Raw genomic sequence first — 26,076 nt, 5'->3', positions numbered from 1 at the left:
ATCAGATAATTTAATTAGTTTTTTTTCCCTAAGTGTTCAGCCAATAAAGCAGCTCGTATTTGTGTACACGCTCTACGTCTCTCTGAAATTCTTCTCCTGATGGCCCGTCGATTTCCTGTGAGTGTCAGAACTGTATCAATAGTCCCTCTCTGAAGGCTTGAGAAGAAGAGACCAATTGGAGCTCCTTTTGGACAAGTCTCTAACGCTGACCTAATCAACTCTAGCTGGTGGTCTGGTCGTCTGTAGGTGAGGTGCTGTCAGACGAAACAGCTGAGGTGACCGCAGTAGAGTCGCTCTCGGACGTTAAGGCAGCACTGTCAGACGGGGTGGCGGACTCGTCTTTGTCGGCCTCCTGGGGATAGAGCTCGGGGTACCTCTGCATGCACTCCTGCATGTCACGGAAATGGTCGATGCACTCGGAACCCTTCACTTCTTCCTTACTGTAGTGGAAGCACGAGAAGGCCTCCTTAAACTGAGAGCCGCACGGTCCGCTGGCCATCCCGCCCAGACACGGGCAGTTCCAGTTTATGTCTCCATTTGGCAGGATGAGGCCTAAAGACATCAGAGTGTGGCAGGTTAGCAGAAAACCTTAAATGTTTAATGAAACTAAAGTAGTGCATCCTGCACTACTAAGATCACCAAGAGAGATCTAGATGTGTGGCTGTTAGCGGACAGTATCACAAAAAACAGAGCCACACAGTTTACAAGCCTAAATGGTATTTTACTAATGAGTCACATACGCACAGTCTTGTTCATTAACTATTCATTACAAAATAACCTAAAGTAGATCTGACTGTTGCTTAATTAGTCACAGATATTTACTGCTCAGGGAGGGTCCAATGTTGTTTATATGAGGTGGTCTTTAGAGAAAGAAACATTTCTGTGTTTATGGCATAAAGGTTTTCACAAAAGTTACCTGAGAAATTTTAAAAAAAGAAAAGAAAAGGGGGGTACTGATAATTAATCAGTTTTTTCTTTAAAAATGAATGGTCTCTGGTTAATGTGTTTATGTGGTTTCCAGGCAACTAAACCTGGTACGAAAAATAGCACAATGACATAAACATAAATCTATTTTTAATGACAACCCAGGTTTTTCTTTCTCGTTCAACTGTTTCTTCAGTTCTTTTCAGTCACATCCATCAACCTTATACAAATACAGTACTGTGCACGAGTCCTCAGTCACCTTCCAAATTCATATTTTCAGTGGAGATGCAACCTACTAAAAGATGTGGAAACATACACGGAAAAACAGCATCTAAGGCAAATTTAGAGTTTGCAGAATTCTAATGAGCTTAAAAGTGAATATTTGACTCAGCCACTTTTTTCCCTTCATTAACAAATAGCTTCTTGACAGCAATCCTTCCACCGAGACCACTTCTGATGAAGCTTCAGCAACAATTGAATAGCCAGATACATCTCTCGGGTCTTGTGTCAGGTCTTTGGAATTTTTGCTATTTCTTAAGGACATGACTTTCAGATACTGTTCATTTGCTGTAAAGAGGTTTTTAGGCCTGCCACTTCTTCTTTTGTGCTCCAATTGTCCAGCTTCCTTTCATTTTTTTAAAGAACATACTGGTTCTTTTTTTTTTTTTAAACTCAAATGAGTTATAAGTTACTGTTAAGTAGCATACAAAATAAAAGAAAACAAAACCCTCTGAAAATGGTCAGGTACAAGGTCTAGACTGAAGATGAGTGTCAAAAGCTGTCAATTTCCAAAGAAAAACATTGAAACTGTGAGAACTATTGATCAAGACCACTTAAAAAAAACTAAAAAAAACATTTTGTCTCCTTGGAAGGAAAATATAAAGATGTGAGGGGTGGCTTAGAACTTGCACAGTATTATAATCATTAAATAAGAACAAGCTACTATCAGCTACACCCTTATTCACAAGAACCTGCCACAGTGGGTAGATCCTTTCACATCATAAACCCTTCCTGATGTATCGCCACAGGGATTTATGTCTCTTCTCAGGAGCTGAACCAGGGATCTTTCATTTGTCAGGCAAATGTGTAAGCCACTACACTATGGAGAGCAAACAACTGCACATCAGCAAATAAATCAAATTAGTCTTTTGGAAAGCACATCTATACAGTCTGAAAGACTAACCCTGTTCCTCGTATGGATCGCTGGGGTCATCCGCTACCAGCTCAGCGTTGCTGGGTGTCTCATGGTCTTCCTTCGTCACAAAGATGATGCGATCTTTACCTTAAATGAAAACAAGGCAAAACACAAAAACACGAGGAAATTGGTTACTGGGTCTATGACTTTCATTTATAATCTTTCATTGCTGCAACAAGTAAAGGCTTGCTGACTGAAACAACTGGCTCCACTTTGAAAATTAACTGAGAAGATTATGTGCTGACTGAAGAACAAGGACAGGTGAAAAGCTGTATGACAGTGACTGGCTTTTCACCTGCTGCTTGAAACTCATGGCAGCACCAAGAGCAACACTGCTAGCTGTTTAACAGCACCGCAGTCATTGTTTTACATGCACTTTACTGCAGTAATCACAGCATTAAGTCAAAAAGTACTGCAATCGGTTTGAAAGCTGTGTTGACTATAGCAAGAGGCTGGCCGGTTTCCTGACATACTGTAACAAACAGTAAGGTCTCGCTGGGTGTAGACGTTAGCTTAGCATGGTGGTGGTGGGTCGCTCGGTGACATTGCTCAGCCATGGAAGCAAAAATGAATGAAAGAAGATAAAAATTACCTTCCTGCCTGCAGTAAGACATGTCTGCTGATGCTACGGCTCGTCGGGCCTCGTCCTCCGGGAGCAAAGTTGACTAGTGCGAGAAAGACTATTTAGCAAATTAAACGATTTCATTTGACAGGCTACCCGGCGTCCAGACGCCTGACCCGACCACACGCGGGCGCGCAGTAATGACGTCACTCAAGTGTTCCGTAAATAATAGCGTTACAAAACAAGATTTAAAAGAAAGACTAGACAACGTATAAAGGAGGGGCATCTGTGGTGTCTCGGAAACGATGGCTAGAGGAGGGCAGAATTCCTCTTTCTTAAGTTAGAAAAATATAATGCAAATATAATGCAAAACTGAATACAGTTACTCGTTTAAGAATAGAAGAAGTGGTAACTGATAAAATTATATCTAATTTCTGTTCATTTTATTATATAAAAAAAACTTTATACATCAAAATAGTGTGAGAGTGATGCTCTGGCTTTTCTAAACTCTTTACAAAACACTTCCAAACGGGAAGATAAGGAATTATGTGGCGCTCCGTTATCACTTCGAAATCGTAGACTGTGTAAGACGGCTGAAAATAATACATCACCGGGGATAGGTGGCCTTTCATCTCATTCTATAAATTATTTGCTCCCCAGTTAGCTCTTTTTTTTTTTAAATTTAATAAACGCATATCAGTTGGTGCATAACCCTGCAGTATGACTCAAGGAGTGTTTACTCTAATTCCCAAACCTAAAAAAAAAGATTTGCGTTTAATTGACAGCTGGTGTCCGATGCGCTTATTAAATAATGATTACAAAATTTTGGCTCTTGACTTTGGACAGAAAATCACATTGGTATTATAACCAATAACTGATGAAGAGCAACCTGGCTTTTTACCTAACAAACATATTTCCAGTAATATCAGACTTGCCTTGGATCTGTTGGATTACTCATACTTCCAGATAATGGCTATATTTTGTTTTAATTTTTTTTAGATAGGCCTTTGACACAAGTATACACCAGCTTTTACACCATTTACTTAAAAAGCATGGTTTTGGAGATTTTTTTTGCAACGCGGTTAGTGTTATGTAACAATGCCAACTGCTGTATTACAGTTAAACATGGGTCATCAGTCAGATATGATGTGTAATTTGGCACCAGACATCATAATTTCATTCAATTTGATTTCATCATAACTTTTTCTTGTTGTTGCTCAGCTACTGTGGTCTCATATAAAATCTAGCAACTTACAGGGCATTTATATCACTAAAATGACAATTTTCATTAGTCAACTTGCTAATAACACAACATTGTTTTGTTTTGGTTTTTTTAATATAACTCACAGATTTCTTTTGTTAAAATCATTGTCCAAAGCTTCTGGTCTTTTTCTTAAGCTTAAAAAATGTGACTTAGGACGAAGGATTGTAATATTGACTCTATCTCACATATCCCTGTGAAAAACTTAATATTGAACTTAATGAATCACAGCAATGTTTCAATAACTTCAATCCCATAATAGAATAAGTAAAAAAAAAAAATTAAACTCATGGTTTCTACAAGATTTGTCATTAAAAGGACGAATTCCTTTCAAAGGCTGAATCTCAAGACTAACATTCATCGCAAAATCTCTGCATGTTGACCCTTGTATATGTAAAACTACAGATAGAGCTCTGTTAGATTTTGGATGGATGAACCAAATTCATTTTCTGAAAAAGGCTGATAACTTAAAGATTCCAACTTCCTTATGGAATTATAGTCCACATTATGCATTTTCATTGGTAAGTGGGGCCTTAATGTTTTGGGTCTGCAATTACAAAATTTTAACTTAAATATCTCATTAATATATGCTATTATACTGAGAAAAAATTATGAATGAGGGTATAAAGGGGACACTTACAAGTAAGAGTCAGCTAGATTTAAAAGTATTTGTGTTCAGCTGTGGACTCCCTGCATCTCTGTGGGTTTTACCTGGAAAGTCCACTTTCCTCCCACAGTCCACAAACACACTTGTTAGGGTAACTGTTGACTCTAGATTGACTGTGGGTGTGCATACAACAGTGTGTGGCTCTCTAAGTTAACCACATTGCCAGTTTAACTCAAATGTGGAGCAGGTATCTCAAACGACAGTGACCTCTACAGGAAGTCACAAGTTACAGCATCCAATAATGCCCTACTCTAGATATAACCTTTTATCTAAATAGTAACTCATTATCTACGTGTTGGTTGCTGTATCAATAACATGTGGTAAGAATAGTTGCTATTGTAAATAAAAACAACAACAACAAGAATCAAAACAAGTGTATTGGAAAACAAATCCTGTTTTTTAATAACACAATTATGTCTGTTACATAAAGTAAAAACAAAAATGAGACCCCTTTTTCCATCCCTATCAAACCCACCCTCATCCCGACCATCTCGGCAGTTTTGTGCAGCGATTCAGTCTGGGAATAAAAAGAGCATGACAACACAGACAAACACTTTCCTTTGAGGACCCAGAGACAAGAGGACAACCACTGCGCCTTACATCAGACCAGAGTGAATATAAACATAGTCCATGAGATTTAAAATCAAAGCAAAGGTAAACTGTATGAGATTACCAGAAACCTTATCAAGAGTACAAACATATCTTATCTGTACTTTCCACATCCTACTATAGGCTCCTAGAAACCTCAAAATGATTGCTAGGTGATGAACAAGATGGCTTTCTTTCAGTTCCCCCTGATATATCCAGGCACAGTGCTTTCAGCTTGAAATAAGCATCAACATGCTGTGTTAGTGTTCCTTGAACATGCTGCAATGATCAATGCCTGAGGTCAGTCAAAAACAGCACCTCAAACTTTTTTAAAGGTCTTCTTCAGCTGATAAGACAGTCAGTGGGGATTCAGGCAGCCTGCAGAGAGATGGGTAACTGCTACTGGGACAAAAAAAAAAAAAAAAAAAAGGAAATAAAAGACACAATACCATGCTCAACCCTGGACGTAGCCAAAAGTCTCAGCATTGAAATGCAGGAGCAGTGTGGTGGAGCGCAAAGACGATGGCATAAAATTTACGTCTTCCAGCTGCAAAACAGACTGATTGTACATATTGCAACATAAAAAAAACATTGATAGGGGGGATTCTTTTGTGTCTGTTGCAAAAAAAATAATTAGTGTTTTCTAGAAGAGCAGCGCTGACATGCTGCCAACTTCACTCTGCTCCTTCACGAAGATCTCGAAGTACTGGTAGATGATGGTCACAGCCAGCAGGATTCCTGTACCTGAGCCGATGGCACCCAGGAAGTCTGCCATGACTGAGAGCCCTCCTATACAGAGCCCACCAAATGCAGCAGCTGTGGGGATGTACCTGCAGACAGAAATTGGACAGAAATAAAGACTTAAATATGCTGCAAACATTAAACCTAAGAGCACATTTCCAAGTCTTTTTTTTGTGTGTACCTGTTAAGTTCGTGCACCATGGAGGTCTCTCTGTGTCCTCTCATTACCATCTGCTGCTCCTTGAGCTGCTTCGCCACCTGAGATGCACAAAATAAAAATCGGGACATATTTAATACATTACTCTGACATAATGAAAATCCTACATGTTTGCACGAAGACACACTTACATCTTTGGCAGAGGATCCTGAGACCTCGATCCAGGTCTTGGAGAAGAAGGCACAGGAGCCGAGCATGAACACGATGTAGATGACGGCGTGTACGGGGTCGTCTAGAACCGAACCAAATGATTCAGGTGGAGAAAGGTAGTAGCACAGACCGCCCACTGGGTAGGCACGAGCTGGTCCTCCACTCGAAGTGTCCTAAACACAAATATTGTATTTGTACTGAATAGGGTGGAGACGAGCCATGGCTCCTCTTAATAAAGCAACATTTAATTCGCCTGCTTCATATCTATGCTGCCATGACTTGGACTAAATGTACTTACAGACCAGGTTCCCAGGAGGTTGACCAGGAAGTTGCCACTGAAACGTGTTGAGAGCATCTGAGAAATCACATACAGATTGGAGACCAGGGCAGACTGGAGGATGATGGGGATGTTGGAGGTGTAGAACAATTTAATGGGGTAGGTGTTGTATTGGCCACGGTAGCGTGCTGACTTGATGGGCAGGTCAACCCTGAAGCCCTGATGATGAAACATTTGATTTAATACAATGCATATTCCTCAGAGTCAAATAAAAATCAGGTGAGATAAACAGTAAGTCACCTGGAAGTATATGACCACTGCAAACACAAAGACAGTGGCAATGAGGTTCATGAGGTTGGGCAGGTTCTGCCTGTAGAAGGCTTCTCTTAGAGCACGCACTTTGTCTGTACGGGTGGCCAGCAGATGGAAAAGAGCAATGATGGCTCCCTCAAACTCAGTACCTGGGAAAGACCCACAGATTAAGTGAGTGTAATATAGATACACAGAAATACCTCGCTCTGCAATCACTCAGCATTAAAGCCTTTTGTTTCTTAGTGCCAATACCTCTGCCAGTGTTGACAGTCGTGGGGCTGAAGGCCTTCCAGACGATGGTCTCACAGATATTGGTTGCAATGAAGAGAGAAATACCAGATCCCAGGCCATAACCCTTCTGCAGCAGCTCGTCCAGTAGTAAGACAATCAGACCTGCAACAAAGAGCTGGAGACAAAGGCAGGAGTTCAGCTCATTTTGTAGGTAGGTTAAAACGTTTAAATCATTTTTTTCATATGGTGTTAGCAGTTGTAATTTATATTAACCTGGATGATGATGAGCAAGCATATCCCAGCACCCATCTCTGAAGGATCTCCATACATGCCAGTCATGACATACACAATAGCCTGTCCAATGGTGATGATCATTCCAAACACTGCAAAAGTACATCAAAAAATGTGAAACAGGCACAACTGAAATGAGAGCTGTTATGAAAGTGCAAGCATCAGAGTATCAAAGACATCTTTAAAGCTTCAAAAAGGTACGTGACAGCTTCTGAAAATAGCAACTGTCTGATGAGTAATAATAACACCTACATTTCTGAGCTCCGTTGAAGAGGGCTCTGTCCTTGGGAGTGTCTCCCACCTCAATGATCTTGGCACCAGCCAGCAGCTGCATGATGAGGCCTGAGGTGACAATGGGTGAGATACCCAGCTCCATCAGAGTACCTGAAGAACACAGTCAGCGTCACAAATACAAAAACAATGTAAGAGTGCCTGCAACTTTTGACATTTGACTTACAACACGTGATAAAAGATTACATCCTGCATGGCAAGAGATTAGATTATTTCTCCTTGGCAAAGTCACAAAGAACGCAAAATGCAAAGTTCTTTTGAAACCAATTAAATATAAGTAAACACCTCGGTTGGAGGCCAGGATTACTCTCATCCAGTAGAAGGGATCTGCTGAATCTGATGACATGATGCCAAAGAGTGGGATCTGCAAGAACAAAAAAAAAAAGAGAAAAAATTATGCAACAAAGCACTATAACCAAAAGCACAACCAGTAGGAAGGCTGTCACTGACAGATACCAACCTGGCAGCACACCAGAAAGATGAATAGTGTGATGGCGGTCCATAGTACTTTTTCTCTAAACTGAATCTGCAAGGTTTAAAAAAAATTAAATTAAAAAAAGAGGAAAAACAGAGGAGATGATAAGCTGTTGTTCGCATTCATTCATGGTGTAAATCATCACCACCACGTACTAATGTACTAAACTATAGCTCAAAGCTTACCTTTCTTTCTGGTTTCTGGATTTCTGGCAGGACTGCACAGAACGGCTTGATGACCTCCAAAAATTTGACTAAAAAGAGAGTGACGAGTTAGGAAATATATATGAATTTACACCAAACAACACATCAAGCAGCTCTACTATGAGTATCGACAACATCTGAGCTTTTGTTCCTCTTTAGCCAGATCTACTTTGATGCTACGTCATCACTAACCAGCAGCTAAACAGCTGGCAGCAAAACCAAACAAGCCAGTCTCGTCATCACGCTAAAATGCAACAACGAAGATGTAGAAAAGTAAGCACAGCTGGGAGTTACTAATATTAGGTGTGTGCTCACTTTTAGACCGCTTACGGTGGAGCTGCCTAATGTTTTGTCACCTTGATCCGATCTATTAATCAATGAAACTGACTATGACAGAAAGTGATTTCACACACACGCTTCGGTTCTTTCTTTTCTTTTTTTTTGCTCCCCAGCCGCACAGAAAGTCAAACTGGACTTAAAAGCTATTTACATTATAAAAGTGAAGGGAAAGTAAAGACCTCTGTGCTGTACATGGTTAGTTCATTTAGCGTGATGCTAACTGGCGTTCAATCACAGAACAAGTTAGCCATCATTTTCTAAGATGAAGAGTTGACACACAGCTCAAAGAGACACACAAGAGGCATCCCAGCGTGATATAAATCACTATAATGGTACTTAATCCAATCGAAAAATAAGTAGGCTGTGAACCTTATCCCGTTATGAGCTAGCTCCAAGTGCCACATAACCTGGCCAAGGTTAGCCAATTAGCTTCTCCGACGAGCGCCCTTTAATGTTCGAGATTTTAAAAAGGAAAAAGATAGCACGTATTTTAGCGCACCAAAAACAAGCATATACACAAGAAAACATAACACGTACTTCCCATGGTGTCCTTAGTCCGACTCCTGCCGTGTTACTGGTATCCGTTTGAGTGCTGTGCAATTTCAGTGTGGCTCCATCAGCCGCTCCGTGAGAAAAGAGGGAGCCGTAGAGACACGTCACCAGACGAGCCGCTACCCCACGTCACTGTTCCGAGCCCAGCAGAGCCGACACGAAGCCCGCTGCAGGCCGTCCACAGCTCGGTCTGTGAAGACACGTTGCCAGAGCTGATAAACCAACAATATTAACTCGGAAAATGCGTGATTTTAATTTTTTTAACATTTATATTCTAGCAGCTATACCACAAAGTCCTCCTACCCTACAGGGGGCGCCCCAACCTCCAGCGAGCGTCATTTCCTTCTTCGGTTGAGAAGACGACAAGCTGAAAGGTGCTTTGCTGCCCTCATTGGTTTCCACCAATAAATGTAGTTTCCACACTATCAATAGTGCTTGACGTGTGTTTCAGTGCTGACGGTATTAAAAACATATTTGTATTTACCTCTTATATCGATGCCTCATAATTACAGAAATAAATCCTCCTGGTTACCCTGAACTTCTACAAGCACAGAGACCCCCAAATAGCCCCACCCCAGTGTTGCCCAGCTTAGGTATTTGAGAAGATATTTAAGAAGATGTTCTCCTGGTAGATTTGGTATGGCCCCACTTTCCCTATTTTTCAGTATAATTAGATTTCAAAAAAGTACACATTGCTTCAGTTTTAAGCTTTTATGCATAATAATAGACACAATAAAAACCATCACCTGGTCCTTGGCAGGCGTTAAATAAACTCAGCAGTGAACTGAGAGCTAATTAATTTCTACATCATACAGACCAGTTTGTTCTTAAGTGGGACGACAAGTGAAACTCCACTTTCTGTCAGTGTAAAGATCTGCAACTACACATTAAGTCCCAGATGTATCTCAATGTAAGAAAAAGAATGGCATTTTCAGCAGTCTCTGTTTTTTCCACATGATGTGTATAATTATAGAAAAAGTTCTGGTTGTTCATTGCCTAAACCTAAATTTCCATCGATCACGAGAATCATGAACATTTCCGTCATTTCCTAGAGGCTTGTGTTTGACATTCCTGCTTTAAAATATCAGTTCTCACCACTAGAGCTCAGTGTTGCTATAGCCTTGATGTAAGGTGTGTGTGTGTGGTTTATGATTTCTTAAAATTTCACTGTTGATTGAGTATTTAAACAACCTCCACACATAAATCCATTGATTTAGGGCTGAATTTCTGTGCGAATGTCATCACTTTGTTATACTTTGTGAAGTCTTCATTGGTATTTAATGGTGACGACCTGACCTGTAAATTCAAATAACAGCACAATGTCAACTGAATCTTTCAGCCGGCTGTCCGTCTGATCATTCAGACTCTGTGGACCTGCTATAAACAATCACTTGCTTTGTTTTTCAGCAGGAAATATACACACACACACGCACGCACACACACACACACACACACACACACACACGCACACACACACAGTGGAGGGTGGCTGGGAGCCTGCTCATCTGCCCTAAGATAAAGAGATATTTGTTCATGTGGTTACATAATAACCGCAGAGCTGTGAGCTAACACTGAGGTGAGGACAAGCAAATTCCACACAGCCTCCCACCAGTCTCTGGTTTTCCCACTACTTTGAATTCTATTAAAATCCAAATTAAATTTTTTCCTGCCAGTCATGTGGAAACTTTGATCTACTAAATACAAGTTATTACAAGTATGTGTGCATATATTTTGGAGTGAATTACATGGGGTTTTTTTCCTATAGAAAACAACAGAATCAAAAATTCATAGAAAACAGCAGTGTAAAGACGCAATAGGAAAATTTCAAGCAAATGAAACTATAATGTCAGTCAGTAAAGATGCGCTCCCATGGAGGATACGATGGCTGTCTGCAGCCTTCAATTATGTATTACATGAAACCTCAAGCCACAGCAAAGAGACTCTATCCACTGTTTTGCATTTTAAATTTGCATCTTGCCAGAGGCTCAGGTGCTCAAAGTCAAACCTATCCTCTGGGCTGGACCCAGGAGTTGGTGAAAGTAAATCTGACGAGATTTCCTCTTTGGCTAAAAGCAAAAAGCTCCCAGAAGGGCAAACAGTGCCTTGTAGAAATATGTTTTAATACTTACAAATGAGACCTCACAAATTTCACATTAACTGACTTTTTAAATTCTGTAACAGAAATAACTATAAAGTAAATATTCAAGCCTGTCAGTGTAGTCAAACAAATTACAAGTGATTAAACTTTATAAAACAGATAAATATGAGTTCAAGCTGAGATGTATGATAATTATTTCTAATGAAACCAAAATAGACTTTGCTGCACTTTTTTGTGGCAAAAAGAAAAATTTGGAATCAAGACTGCTCTTTGGTAACAAAATTATTTTGGTGGCCTAAAATGCAACACACCTCATGATGCACAGGACTTTTATCATATAGACAGGCCTATTAAAAGTATAGGGATATTAGATCATTTTAGGAAAAACTAAGATAACGCAATGGATAAACTACCACTGCTTTCCTAATTTTGTTTCATTTAAAAACATTTTAAATGAAACTTGGAAGTGAAACTTGCTTTTGCTGTAAGGCATAAAAATGTAAACAATTTCTTTCAATGAAAAGAATAAAAATACAAAAATAAACATTTTCTGGCATTTCTTTTGCTAACAATAATTAAAATGGTGCTTACAGTATTGTGCAAAAGTCTTGAGTCACTCCTCATGTCTTCATATTTTGCTAGAGGAATGTGAGGTGCAGTGAAATGTGAGTTTGTACAGTTCAATGTTTGGAACGACCACATTTATTCTTCAACACCGCCTGAACTCTCTTGGTTATTTCTCTAAGTAGTAATAGTTGGTCCTTGAAAAACACTCAAAGCTCTTCTTTAGATGTTGGCTGATTTTTGCTCTGTTCTCTATTAAGATGACCTCACACTGTTTCAGTAATGTTAAGGCCCAGGCTCTGGGTGTCATGGTCTGTGGTGGGTGGCTGGAATTTCCATAAGGCTCCTGAACTTACCTGGGATCAAGCAGCTGGGCAGGGCCAACTCCTCCAGCTCCTGCACACCTGGAGCCTATTGCAGGCAATCAAACCAGAGGGATTTAAGCCACACGTTGATGTTCATTCACTGCCAGTTCGTCATCAACCCATGTTGGTTACAGGCCTTATGCTTCAAGCGCTTGCTAACAAGACTTTCTTGTGCTGCGGTTGCTGGATTCACCTTGGCTCACGCTCTTCCTCCGGACTCAGGATACCAAGCAAACATTTTGAAAATCAGTCTGTGCCTCACCTGCCTGCCCTCCTGCCATCACACTACATCTGAAGACCCCAGATCTCAGGTCAGCCTTGCCACGCCACTCAGCTCCCCTGGATTCTCATCACCACCACCCCCCCCCCCCCCCCCCCCCCCCCAACACTCTATGTCCCCTACTGCAAGTAAGAATTGCTACTCTTACAACTTACCGCTTCAGAGCTACCGCCATTACCTCCCTAACTCCACTGTCTTCTCTTTTCAGTGTGACTGTTCCCTGCTCAGCTCCACTCTGCATCTCAGGCCCCGTTCCCTCGCCCTAGCCACGTTCCCCAGGCCACGCCACGTCAAACTCCACGTCTTATTGTTTTTTTTTTCTTTTGTCCTTGCTACGTTTCTTGCACTTAAGCCTAATAAATCATTGTTACATCATCTGCTGTCTCTGCTCTGGGTTTCTGCACCTGAGTCCTGTTCAGTACAGACCACTCCGTCCCATGACACTGGGGAGGTCAATACATGGGATACATGGCTCATTTGAAGCAAAATATAAAGAAATGAAGGGTGGCTCAATACTTTTGCACAATACTGTAAGGAGGATTTTAATTGTCTGCACATTATGTCTTACCTATGTTTAAAATAGCAGTTTTCCAAATGTCAAAATATCCATGATATAAAATAACTGAAGTCTTTCAGCTCTTCTTCAGGCTGACTTTGAACACTTTGAACACTTCATCTGGTACAAAAAAATATCATCCATCGCCATGTTTAATCAGCCAGTATGGATATTTTACCAATATGAGAAACCCATTTACTGCCAAGTAAGGCCTTAGAAGTCCTACCTGTTTTGTCAGCTAATCACTGTCCAATGATGTTACTGGCTTTCTACAGCTGGTAAACATGCTGTAATTAAATTCATTCATTTGGATGTCAGTGAATTGTTTCTTGATGAAAAGCAGCAACACTACCTCTTCAGTCGCAGGACGAAAAAGAGACTTAACAAAAAAAAAAAACATTAATTAGTTCACATACTGCTGCGGTTGTAAAGTACATCACGTATCATCATATCCATGATTTCTGACCTTTCAGAATAAATTACGCCCTGGTGTATTCACCTACACATAAGCAGACACATATGCCTCCACATAGTGATGTCGTCTAGGGTGACAGACGTGCAGCCCGACTGAGCAGTGGGAGGCCGGTCGGGTAGTTTGCGTCTGTTCCAGATGAGTCAGATTTTTATCCTTATTTTTAGAGATGTGTGAATGTAAACAGTGAATTGTGCCCAAGGGTGTGGATGCATGTGTGAGCCTTTACTCAGTCAGTGGGCAGCTGTCCTCAGCAAATCAGGGAGGTTTGGGTAATAAAATTGCATTAAAGAAGCTGGGAGTGGACCGAAACCAGTAGAATAAAAGGCAGTGATGTCCAGTCAACCCATTTTTATGCTTCCTTCACACACAGGTACAATAGTTTGTGCTCCTCAGTCTTGTTTAATCATGACTTTATAGATACTCCCGAATTAACACCTCCGTGCCCAGTGCTATTTAGGCTATTATATATATTGGTGTTATATAAACCCGCCACTGAGGATAGAGCACATCAAAGCATAGTTAGAAAGAGAAAGAAATGGGATGTAGCCTTGGCTGCCATACCTGAATTCTCACATTATAACACCATGTCTGGTGTCTATCTGTAAAACAACAGGAAGCCATGAACTCGCTTTGGCAGTCACCTATGACCGCAAAGCCTTCCAAACAATGGTTTTATGTATTCACAGTATTTATCTAATTTCCAACTAAAGCCTAAACTGATGTAATCCATGACTAATCCTATAGAGGCCTAGCGGAGTAGTACAAATCCAGTGACACCCAAAGTCTGGTTTAAGAGGTCAGAAAGTCTTTCTATTGATTCGACCTTCATGGGTTAGCTTGCACAAATAGTTTGTTTATTGTTAATCTGTTTCTGTGATGCTTCATTAGAGTAATTAAGAGGTCAGTGTAAATGAGGATGATAGGTTGACAGGGATGTGCACAACAAGCGCCTCAAGCCAGCTCAGTGCCTGGCAGACAGCGTCACCGCCAACGTTATGTAATACTCTAATTACATCTTGGCTCGATTTTGCCTGTCCTCTGTTGCGTGTGTGAACCATTTTTCTGGCTCTTTCTGTGACTGGACAGTCCATTTTATTCCATTCAGTGGTTAAAACCCGCTAGACATGGGCTCTGCTAGTGTTAATGCTGCTCTGTGTGTAAGAGCTGGATGAAGTGCAAGAGCTGGGATTTGATGAACTGAATGAAACAGACAGAAATGAGGTTATGACATGATTTTATCATGCTGTGATAAACAATCACTACCATTATGTCAGCAATTTTTAGTATTTACTCTGATTATTTCATGTCATTTCCAGACAAAGAACAATTTTCCTTTTTGTTTGTTTGTTGTCTAGTATTAATCTCAAGTTTTACATAGTATATTCCTAATTTTTTGAAGCATTTTCATATATACAGTACACCATTTCACATTTGCTTGTGTGGAAAAGGAAAGAAATTTACCTCCTGTGATAAGGAGTCTAGATCTTAGGGAGCATCTTTTGGTAAAATTAAATTACACGATCCCATATTTGGACATTAAAAGTCCCTTTTTAATCATTGCAATAAAAAGGTCTTCATGCCTGAATACTGTCATACAATAAAGTACCACACTAACGTCTAACTATCATTTGTCGTCGTGGGTTAATTCATTTCACAGCACATCTACGTCACATGCATATCTAAAACGCACATCACAGAAAAACTTTCCTTTTGGATTTATATGTAGCAATAAAAAATCCTGATGTTGCTCTGAGTAAAGGGCAGCTTTCTCCAGCACTGACCTGAAACCAAATTGTGTGACTGTATAAGCAGGTTCTGCATCCACACACAAACAAGCACTCACACAGTTGTGTTGTCATATCCTGATGGTGACATCTAATTGACATAATGCTTTCCCTAGCTGTTTACCTTGACCCTAACCATAACCTAATTGTAACCCTGACACTAAAACCACATTTTGAGTCTCGATAATGACTTCAAACTCGTGGGGGCCGGGATTTTGTCCCCATAAGGGCTGTTGGTCCCCACAAGTATAGTAAACTTCCAATTTTTGGTCCCCACAAAGATATGCAAACATGGTGCACACACACACACACACACACACACACACCTCACTGCTGCCTGAGCTCTTATCAAATTTATGTATATTTTTTAAAGCAGGTCAGGAGATTAATCCTCACAATCATCATATTACACAATGTTTTTTTTCTGTATAATCCCAATGTGTGAGAAATGATAGAAAGGTAATGACTCCATTCAGTTGTCCTGCCTTGCTTTCATCTCCCTCTTATAACATTATTGACCCGTTTATGTAACTGCCTGTGCAGGGCTCGCCACTGTCGAGTAGGCTTAATTTAACACCTGTCAAAATAGGCCTGGCCCTGCTTCTGACTGATGCATCTCCAAGTTTCTGTCTATATCTGAGCATGAATATGGCAAAATTTCACAGTTTGCCTACTCACAGCTAAATATTTTGCTTCTATGTCCTCATTCAGCTGCTCACTTTGTGCTACTTTACTGAGTGTAAATGAACTGCACGTGTTAAATTCAATTCCAGCCGTATAATCTGAATCTATGTGGGGTATCTTTTGGTCTGATGAGGCTAGAAGTTTGCAAAACAAACCTTACAAACAGGATATGAAGCTAAATCTGCTCAAGTAAAGTGTCTAGGCCAATCTGCTGAAATAAATAGCACAAAAACATGTAATGGTATTAACAATATAACATCAATAAACTGGTTTTGACACGATAGATCAGTGCAGTGTCCTATAGGAGAAATAAATAGCACAGTGTACTTTCGCCTCAGGCTGAGGCAGCAGCTCTAAATTCTGTGGAAAACAATGGAGCAATTCTCAGATGGCACAGTGAGACATATGATGCAGCAGATCACATGTTAGTCACTGGGCAGTTAGTCTTCATGCACCTAACATTTTTCATTATTGATTATAATCTTGAATTGACGAGTCCTTAAATCTATTTTATATTTCAAACCATAAGCTGTAATGCGCTTGCATGTGGGTGAGTTTATGTAGGGTTTAGCAGAGGGACTGATCTTAAATTTCGTAGAACTTATCAGGATTTCACGCTGTTCTCTGGTGGTGGAAATTCAAAATAGATTTAATGGACGTTTACCAACAACTGAAACTTCAAACACTTGAAATTAAAAGCAGAAAGCTGTGTTATTTTTCCCCTCTCATGTTTGCATGTTGAGGCATATCTCTGTTTGAGCACGAGTCAAGGATGAGTCCTATAAACATAAAACAAGAGCCAAGAATAAAGTGGAGCAGGCCTAATTTGAGCTTTCCTCCATAAGAACTGAAGACTCGTGGAAGGGTTAGTTGTATAATAATAGTTATTAGATAACTGAAACACTGAGGTGCCGAGATAAGGAAACGAGCTGACAGAAGTGAAAAAACAAGAATGGCCTCAAACTTTAGTATGAATTTCAAAGCAGTCTTTGCAGCAGGTCTTTGTCTTTGTTTCACGTGCAGCTGCCTTGAATGTGCAAGAACAAGCGAGAGCGAACGGTGTGCAAGGAAAGGCCCGGCGCTCATAAGATGTTAGAGCAGATTTAATGAATGAAGCCTACGGGGACAGAAAGTGTATTCATATAGTGATGAGGAGGGGGATTGTTACTCTGGCGTCCCAAAAAGCTTTGACACTATTTCATTCCCGGCAAAGGCTGCTGTTGCCATGGTGATTTTAACCAATGTTATGCAAGTGCTCCACTTGCAGCAGCAACCTTCACAAAGCAATGGGGCACAATGATGCACATGCACACACACACACACACACACACACACACACACACAATGTCTCATAAATAAATAAGCAAGAATTGTAGCATAGCACAACAGTGAATCTGTGTAATATACGTGCTCACACGCATGCTCACAACACAGTGACAGAATGAGATCTCATTAATCAGCCCACTGACCCTGAGGCTGTTATGTAATACTGGTTAACCCCCCCCCCACCCCCACAGTGGAGAAGGACAGCTTATCTTCTCCATCCTCTCATCTATCAGTCTCCCCATCCCTTTGCATGCACACAACTCTGAAACATCACAAAACTGACAGCAGCTCCGCAGCGGATCCCTGGCACTCCATTTAACATGGCAAACACTGGGGTCTGATGGACTCTTGCTAATACAAATACAGTAAGTGCTCATAAATCTTTCCCCTCTTACCAAGACTTTAAAGCAAGGGTGTCAAGCATAAGGCCCAGGGGCCAGAACTGGTCCGCCAAAGACTCCAATCCAGCTCACTGGATGGCTTTGGAAAATGTGAAGGGCGGCTTACGTTTTGGGCTTTTAACTGTATCTGCAAAAGATTTTACAACTTTTCCTACTAATGAAGACCTGTCCCATGGATATTCATACTACACCACAGTTATTAAGTAACAGATAAACAATTAACAACTCCATTAATAATAATTCCATCATCTACCATAGAAATTTCAGGTTTTTGTTTGTTCATTTTGTTTGTTTTTTTTACAATGAGTCCACATTTTGAAAACACATTTTCTATGAATTAACAAAACCTTTTTGTTTTACAATTACAAGACACTCTCAGGAATGAGCTACCACAACTGTCTGCTCAAACTGTAAGAGTTTGAATTTATATTGTAGTCTCAAAGTGATACCGCAGTTACAATCAGCAAGGTTCTAGACTGTGATTGCCAACCCAGTGGACACGTGTTATCTGATTCCCTAAATTTCACTCTGCTAATTTTGTGCTTTTGTGATGTATTGAAGTTTATTCCATTTGTTTAATAAATTTCTTGTGCGTCCTCCCCTTTTGTCATTGCCAAGCAACGCTGTAACACAGTATTAAGAGCAATAGGTCAACCAGTGGGATCAGTGCTGTAAGCAGATTATCACACTATACTACAGAATTCCAATAACACACGAATATAAAATATTTTACCTGAGTTATTCTCAATATTTAGCCAAACAAAGACTTAAATGTGCATTAATATTATCACACATGCACATACAGAGGCTAACAAAATCTTCAAAAAGATTATTATTAGTCATTTTGTATTTCCCCATTTAAATACAATGACTAGTTTAGGGAAGTATGTCTATGTCAGACCTTATGAGACAAACCACTCACATTCAAAATTGCACCAGCATGTAACAGATGGTGATTCGCGGGCAGTAACTCAGCACACACTGTGCTTTATTTTTATGCTACTATAAACAACACCATATCTGAAAATGTCTTATAATACTTAGGTTCTCATTTTACAGGAGAACAGCGTGTGCGGTCGTGGATGATTACAGCGTGCGTTAACTGAAATATCAAAATGTTTCTTTAGAAATAAAAGACTTCGGTTACATAATCGTGCCTTATACATCTGACTGATTTCATATCGGGTGCCAGATGGATATCTGTGCTAGCAGGACAGCACATTCCACAGACAGGACAGCGGAGCAGTAATGGCCCATGCACTCTGTTGACACAAGCTTGTCTGCGCAACGGCTCCTCTCCACTCACACTGCTGATGCTGTCCTCACATCACACGATGTGACTCCAAGAGCAGATGACTCTGCCACAGACCAGCTGCAGATGACCGGGACTGGCTGAGACAGGACATGATGCCGTCATCCTCTCACCCCGCAACAGAAACTCTTCTAGACCGAAGAGTAAGGCTGTAAATATGTTTCGGGGCAAGGAGGAGGTGAGGGTGGTCGTGTATTGGCTGCACAATATTACAAGACGTATCCACAGTAGCCTGGGCATGTGCCTTAGTAATTCTTCACAGCAGGTGGTGGTGTTGGGGGAAAAGCCCCGGCACCTGCTTGCACTGAAATGTCTGCAGTCCTCTCATACTTTCAGTGTTGATGGCAGATATATTAATCAGTCGGTCATCACGGGCTTGTACTGAGCAGAATGCCAAAAAAGAGGTCATCTGCCTCCATGCATTCACGCAGAGGCAACGAGCACTCATTTGCATAAAATTTGACTGCCAACATTTCCCTTTGGTTTGAGCAGGAAATGTGGTTTCTCTGCAAACGTCTAAAAAACAAACAACCCCCCCCCCCCCCCCAAAAAAAAAACCCCAAACAAACGATCCATCGTCGAATATTAAAGAGGACACTGATGTTACCACAAACCAAGGTTTTTAATTTTTCTGTGAACAAACTGTGGACAGCACAGATATACAAGATAGAGGTATCCAAACATGTCAAATAACAATATTTATTAATATCATTATTGTAACATTAATAACATGGAATGTACTACCTTCCATTCACATTTTTTGAACTTTTAGATTATTTTATGAAAGATGTCATATAAATAAATAGCTCTATCTCACCTCTTTCTGACACCTATATGAATATAGTCTCTTTGAATATAGATGAACAGGGGGAGAAGGATGGCAGAATGACCAGGTAAAAGAGGAGAATGGAGGGCGTGCGCTCACCGCCTCTCTTCCCGTGGACTCTCTTCTCATACTACTCCTGCTCTCTATGATAGCCCTCAGTCTAAACACGCACTCAGCAGAAGTGCATGTTTGCGTGTGCAAAATGACAACACTTTTCTTTGGAAATCAGACACAAGGAAACACTTCTACTGTCTCAAACTGCCTTTACTTTTTGCTGCCTACCCTTTTTTCTAATGGTTACTTAATGGGTTAAAACAGAACGGTGACAACGGGTAAATCACTGCATCATTCACACAGATGGCTTTTATGTTACTTGCAGGTCTGTTTCACATCCTGAGGATGGACGTACTCAACGGCCACATCGAGAAGCACCAGTGGCAGAAACAGGAAGGGGGTCCGATCAAAGACCAGCTACAATGAAGTCCAACTTTGACAATAAGAGAAGAAATTTCTCTCCCTTTAATGCAATCTGCTCTTCCTCCATTCGTTCAAGGTTCAGACAGTGTGTTATTGTGCCTCTGTGTTTGAACGGATGAATGTTATGTCAGTATTCAGTCTGTACTTTGGTTCTCCAGCTCAGAAATGATGGTGATCAGGTTCTGGAGACCAAAGATGTAGCCGCTGTCCTGGCCCTCGTGGACCACGCTGTCTTCCCGGTAATGTCTGCAGGTGGTGTGGGCAAAGTCTATCATTCTCACATCCACCACGGAGCTGTGAGTGTCTGAGCGGGACAGGTGAGCCTGGCTGATACCTGAGCTCCCGCTGCTGCTGCTACTATCACTAGACGTGGAGGGACTGTGTGGAAAACCAAGCGCACCTGCAACTTCACCCACCTCCTCCTCTTCCTCTTCGTCCATTTCTGGCTCGGCTTCCACCTCCTCGTCCTCATCATCATCTTCTTCCTCTTCAGAGAGCCCGTCCTCAGTGTGTCGGTGTGTGTGTTTTCTGTGTGGAGCTCCATCATAGATGATGAGAAGAGAGCTGGAGTAAAAGCGGTAGGATTCGCAGGCCTCCAGTGCAGCCTGCATTTCTCTGAGCCTGCTGAGCACCGGGGAAAGCAGTTCGTGTCGCAGACGCCGACCGCTGTGGAAGAATTGGAACAGAGCCTCCTTGAAGCCCGCAAGGGTCAGTTTGCGGCCATGGTACTTGTTCATAAACATCAGCTGATCTGTGTCACTCTGGTACACCTGTAGTGATGATAAAACATGGAGAGGTTGAAAAAGGTGGAAAAGAGTTCACAGACTCTCAAACATCCGCATTAAAATGGCTATAGAGTGTATCTGCAGTCAATCTTTCCACCTCAGCTAGATATTTTGTGCCTTATTCAAAGTTTTCAAACAGACAGACTTGTGTTCTCATATAATTAAAAGGCCAGCGTGTAGATGGCTATAAAACAAGTTAATCAGATTACAATAGGAACTGTTGCAGATTTTGTAGCATTGTAGGGTAAAAGCATTAACTTTTAACAGTCGCAGTCTTGGGCACTAAAGCTGGATTACCCACATAAACCACCAAGACATTGTTTCAAATTGTGTTTTCAGACAATTGACAAACAGCTGTAATGTTTTAAATGGGTGAGCCTTCTGTCTGTTTCCGGTTTTTACGCTAAGCTACAAATCAGCTTATACAGCATTCAATAGACAGGCAATACTCTTATTTCATGTAGCTATATTTCCCCAAATATCATCTTCTATCTCTTTTCTATTTCTTTAAGAGTAAGAAATGAGTACAGATAATAGCTTTTGCCTGGAAGCTCACCTGCATGCCACACAGACGGACTCCTATTAAGGCCGATGTGCTCTGCTGGCACTTGCGTATCTGCATGGCCTTCTTCTCCTCTGAAGCGTCGTCTCCATGCTGCCGCGTGCCCATCTTTAGGTCCAACACGCACGGCACGGTGTGCCGCCAGGTCAGGTTTTCAAGCAGAATGAATTCTGAGAAAATGAGTCAAGGAAGACAAGACAGACAAAACGCTACCTTCTTCTGGACTAACCAGTTTTAAGTTAAACCTGCTGGACGAGGCTGAATGAGAAAACAACATAACTGAGCGTTTCCTCGAAAGATTCAGCTCCGTTAACATTTGTCCATGCAATATGTAAAATCAAATCAGAGCAACATCAGGTAACCGATAAGAGTGCTTTTGAAATGCAATGCCATAGAACAGAGAACAGAATAGCTGCACAACAACGGGCAGCAGGTACTGAATCCACTGATAACCATAATCTGGTGGCTTACTTGGCCAGGACTCATGCCATGTACACTGGCCTGGAACCTACAATGCATTTCATTACAATCCCCCCCTCCCCCAAAAAAATAGAATTAAATAAATTTACGTAGCTTTTCTCTGCAGTCACATATGAGCCAGTTTGAAAAGAAAACTCAGTCAGAGAAAGGATACTGTACTGGTTGCGGTGTTTAGCATTCTCCTTCATCCTCTGCAGGTGCTGCTGGTGACACTTGAGGCTCCAAGGGTTGTGTTTGAGCTGTGGGACAGCGTTACTGTGGCTGTGCTCCAGTCGGTAGTAGCGCACCTCGGCCTGCTTCAGCCACTCAAACTCCATGTCCTCCTGCAGCTTTTGAACACTGAATGAAAGACAGGGAAAGAAAGCAACCACTGTAGTTACACATGGCTAAAGAGCAGGAAATGGGGAGTAAAGTATGGAGACAGAAAAAAATTCCTGGAAAGAGGTACAAAGTGGAATCTTTCGCTCACCACCATCCATGCATTCAAACATCAGTTTTCCTTGTTTAACCACAATAATTCCTCTAGTTGTTTCTCTAGTCCCCAGCACAGGGATAAGTCAAAGTTTTGCTTTGGTATAAAGGCATTAGAATGAATCTATTGCAATTATGCAACAATGACTCTTTGACCCTCAAGGATCAGCCTCCAGCTATATTTAAAGACAGTTAGGCTTAAGATTGTATGTATCAGTCAGTGTGTGCATCATAAGTCGTGGTATGCCTCTACAGCTACATTCACGGAAAATTTAAAGTTGGTTATGATGTAATACGGGTGCATAACGGCTCCTAAACCATCTTTAATTTCTTTTACATGAGCAGTGAGATCAGCGTGAAAATGACTCACTTTGTTCCCACCTGCTGATGCATCAAACACGTCTTATCTTATCATGACTAACAGGTTCCTGAGTCAACTACTGTCTGTGAAAGGGTATTTCCTTCCGCCTCACCTTTTCTCCTTGTCTTTACGAGAGTTGCGGCTTCGGCCGTCTTTGCTGTCCGCTAGCAGCGAGGAGGCCATCATTTTCCCCCACGTCATCATCTTACTCTTGGGGTCACAGTCCACCGAGTGCTCATTGTTCACCAGATCTGTGGCTGGGTCACTATCAAGGGGGTAGGCGATTAGGCAAAGATTCCCCTCCTCGTCCTCCTCGAAGCTCACGGACACCACACCTGAGACAGAGACAGAAAAGTACGTTTTAGACACAGACTCACTGAACAGTGAAGGGAATTTGTTTCACAGGAATCTATCAAAGAGGATGACAAACTTAAAGGAAATCTCTTCACTGCTTTAAGCAGCACGACTTGGATAAGAAATGTATGTTGAAATGATACAAAACTATGACTGATGTGGATGGTTGACGCACACAAGCTCTAACACATTCAAATAACAGCCCAAACACAAAAGACACCAGGCTATAAAAACTTAGGTCAGAATTCAGTTTATTGATTACCACCAATTATCTAAAGCAAACTAATCAATAGTATACATACACTGTAAACATGTAGGAACCAGAAAGCCACATACAGGAGAAAGCATCAGAAAATATACGATTCTAACAAAAATAACAGGAGCGTCAGTGAGTCAGAAAAGTTTGGAAAATTCAAGTTCGGTAACTTCAACAGAAAAGATATATTTCCATAATTTTCCCATTTGATTTGTCCAAAACAGCTGCACCCGTTGCAAGCAAGTATGCCTCATTGTGAAGACAAATACAAATGGGGGAAACTGTTGACATGGGAAACAGTGCACAGGTGTCACAAAACAGTCAATTTACAGAGTGAATTTAACTTCATCACTTCTGGGATTTGTTGGAACTATTATATGGGACAGCAAACTGAAGGCAGCACAGTGCTTTTTAGGAAGACCAGAGACATGTGTTTGCTCTATATCACCTTACAATTCTCTGCTGGTGACACAAAAGAACCGGCTCCGCTGCTCTTTGAGGGAGGGTCTTAGATAGCATTTAAAGAGGATCTGCTGTAGTGTAACGTGAAGGGAAATAAGGACACAGTAGCAAAGGGCTTTGCTGTAAAGAACAGGCCTTTCTGCTGTTACTCATAGTTTAATCCCTTTAATCCATCACACTCTCCGAATGAAAGAATGAGATGAATGCATGTCCGATGCATTCATTTACATAGCCAACAATGTTGGCTATGTAAATAAGAGATGGTATGTCTAACCGGTCCAACAGTTTCTGCTTGCTATTGTCACTCACTATGCCTCATATTTGACAATCTTTAAAACAAAAAAACGAAAAAAAACGTGGGAGTGACTCAAACGTCAGTGAAATAATACAAAGCCATTCAGTGGTTTTGTGAGTCACCACCTACGTTGACCTTTGCAGGTGACCTCTTCAAGCAACTGCCTGAATTTCTGGATCCAAAGGAGGAAGAATCTCACATAGTTCCCTTTTCATCTCATTGGTGTGTTGCCCGGTAAAAAGAAATAAGTAAAACAACACAAAAACAGTGGCTCGCAATTGCTCACCTGACTTACCTTCAGTTCATCACTCAGCTAGCCAAGCAGCACAATTGAAAGGCCCGTTTGTCCCAATTACAGCCTCAGCTACAGCACCCTCCTGTGGCACAATGCGGTATAAAGCTGGCAAGCGCCTACTTATGCAGACATGGGCATCTCTAGTTCCTAATAATCTAAAATTGCACACTTGACACATGCAAGCAGGCTCCGCACACATCTATACCTATCTGATGTATGTATGCACAAAAAAGAAGTATGCACGTAAAGAAAGAGACATGCATGAAAAAACACAGTTGTCATTACCTCTGTACTGGGGGGTAAACCTCCTCATTGCTGCAGGCAGACTTTTGTAGAACTGATGCTCGCGGGGAATGAGAGGCTTGCAGATAGTCTGCTCTCCAAAGCGTAGGACGCAGGAATGTCCCCCGACCTGGTGCACGAAGGGCTCAAGCATCACTCCTTTCTCCACGTAGCACTGCTGGTGCTGCAGCTTGTTCTGTTGCTTTTGTTTTTGCTCCGCATCCATGACCTCCTGGGCCTGAGCCTCCACAGCCGGACTCATCCTCCTCTGGCCCTGACCACACTGCCGCGGGCATTAGACTCCTGACGCACGCACCAACAATATGGTGGGGGCCCTTTCCGGCAGGGACTCGCACACACTCACGGGCTACAGATCCCCAGAGGACTAGTCCTAGCACGCTGCATTAAAGATCGCAGTTTGTTGTTATGAGTTATTCCCGCGGTGCTTTCCGAAGCTTTTGCTGTGATGGTGATCTGCTGTGCCGATGCTCTCACTGATACTGCTGCTCGAAAACAAAGGACAGGAAGGAGGAAGAGAAACAGAAAACACGACTCAGGTTTACTGAATATTCAATTCCTTTCGGCTCCTTGCCTTTCAGTCCTTGTAGCCGGGTAGAAAAAAAAAAAAAAAAAAGCCGTCTTATGTCCTTTATATATTAAGGTTTGGAGTTGTGCTGCTGCGGCAGATAAGGCGACCAGACACAGCTCCTGCTTGTGCCTTCTCCGCAGACTCGACGCCTTATGACAGACGAGAGCTGGCTCACTACTGGTAAAGCTCTCAGGAGCCTGACACTCGGCCCGCCCTATCACAGGCAGCCCACCAATCACGTGCATCTAAAGCAGGTTGTTGGGTGGCAGCCCAGAGAAGCAAGCAAACAAAGACAGGGGTGGGAGGGGGCAGTCTGGGTGAAGGGAGAGAGGAAGAGGAGAATAAAAACAAGGAGGGAGGGCAGAGCTGAACTCAGCTGTTTCTCTGCGCGACAGCGGGGGTTTTAACAAACTGGCAGAATAAGCACCAGCATTTCCTTAAAAGACGTACGGTGTGGGGG

General features: G+C 41.6%; 3 protein-coding genes across 3 annotated transcripts; all 3 read right to left on the bottom strand.

Annotated features, from left to right (window-relative positions):
• Nucleotides 1-32: 32 nt before the first annotated feature.
• On the bottom strand, nucleotides 33-2,901 carry chchd4a (coiled-coil-helix-coiled-coil-helix domain containing 4a). The gene is made up of 3 exons (XM_085160169.1): nucleotides 2,712-2,901; nucleotides 2,108-2,206; nucleotides 33-552 (listed from the first exon to the last, which is right to left on the bottom strand). Exons 1-3 carry the CDS (start codon nucleotides 2,731-2,733, stop codon nucleotides 221-223), a joined length of 453 nt encoding a protein of 150 aa, XP_085016295.1. The 5' UTR covers nucleotides 2,734-2,901; the 3' UTR covers nucleotides 33-220.
• A 2,086-nt stretch (nucleotides 2,902-4,987) lies between these two features.
• Nucleotides 4,988-9,418, bottom strand: LOC146519014 (protein transport protein Sec61 subunit alpha-like 1). The gene is made up of 12 exons (XM_085160168.1): nucleotides 9,262-9,418; nucleotides 8,368-8,435; nucleotides 8,168-8,233; nucleotides 7,993-8,071; nucleotides 7,669-7,800; nucleotides 7,399-7,508; nucleotides 7,147-7,300; nucleotides 6,883-7,043; nucleotides 6,604-6,801; nucleotides 6,287-6,478; nucleotides 6,120-6,196; nucleotides 4,988-6,027 (listed from the first exon to the last, which is right to left on the bottom strand). The coding sequence occupies exons 1-12, from the start codon at nucleotides 9,266-9,268 to the stop codon at nucleotides 5,841-5,843; spliced, it is 1,431 nt and encodes a 476-aa protein (XP_085016294.1). The 5' UTR covers nucleotides 9,269-9,418; the 3' UTR covers nucleotides 4,988-5,840.
• A 10,306-nt stretch (nucleotides 9,419-19,724) lies between these two features.
• LOC146519013 (inositol hexakisphosphate kinase 2-like) lies at nucleotides 19,725-25,769 on the bottom strand. Its single transcript, XM_085159750.1, has 5 exons — nucleotides 25,031-25,769; nucleotides 23,196-23,418; nucleotides 22,406-22,590; nucleotides 21,766-21,941; nucleotides 19,725-21,194 (listed from the first exon to the last, which is right to left on the bottom strand). Exons 1-5 carry the CDS (start codon nucleotides 25,287-25,289, stop codon nucleotides 20,559-20,561), a joined length of 1,479 nt encoding a protein of 492 aa, XP_085015876.1. The 5' UTR covers nucleotides 25,290-25,769; the 3' UTR covers nucleotides 19,725-20,558.
• Between the last annotated feature and the right edge of the window lie 307 nt (nucleotides 25,770-26,076).

This window comes from Neolamprologus multifasciatus, chromosome 5, assembly GCF_963576455.1.
Source record: "Neolamprologus multifasciatus chromosome 5, fNeoMul1.2, whole genome shotgun sequence".
NCBI classification, from domain to species: Eukaryota; Metazoa; Chordata; class Actinopteri; order Cichliformes; family Cichlidae; genus Neolamprologus; species Neolamprologus multifasciatus.
This window is presented reverse-complemented; position numbering and strand designations above follow the sequence as displayed.

What these genes read in the sequence shown, in the direction of transcription:
- LOC146519014 (XM_085160168.1), bottom strand. An exon ending in GACTGTCAACACTGGCAGAG is followed by an intron (nt 7,044 to 7,146) that starts GTATTGGCACTA and finishes GGTCTTTCCCAG; the next exon opens with GTACTGAGTTTGAGGGAGCC. An exon ending in ATGGTGCACGAACTTAACAG is followed by an intron (nt 6,028 to 6,119) that starts GTACACACAAAA and finishes TTCTGTCTGCAG; the next exon opens with GTACATCCCCACAGCTGCTG.
- chchd4a (XM_085160169.1), bottom strand. Translation starts at nt 2,733, where the DNA reads ATGTCTTACTGCAGGCAGGAAG. An exon ending in GTCTTACTGCAGGCAGGAAG is followed by an intron (nt 2,207 to 2,711) that starts GTAATTTTTATC and finishes TTTTCATTTAAG; the next exon opens with GTAAAGATCGCATCATCTTT. An exon ending in CGATCCATACGAGGAACAGG is followed by an intron (nt 553 to 2,107) that starts GTTAGTCTTTCA and finishes TGATGTCTTTAG; the next exon opens with GCCTCATCCTGCCAAATGGA.
- LOC146519013 (XM_085159750.1), bottom strand. Translation starts at nt 25,289, where the DNA reads ATGAGTCCGGCTGTGGAGGCTCAGGCCCAGGAGGTCATGGATGCGGAG. An exon ending in CGTAAAGACAAGGAGAAAAG is followed by an intron (nt 22,591 to 23,195) that starts GTGAGGCGGAAG and finishes TCTTTCATTCAG; the next exon opens with TGTTCAAAAGCTGCAGGAGG. An exon ending in TAAACACCGCAACCAGTACA is followed by an intron (nt 21,942 to 22,405) that starts GTATCCTTTCTC and finishes TCATTTTCTCAG; the next exon opens with AATTCATTCTGCTTGAAAAC.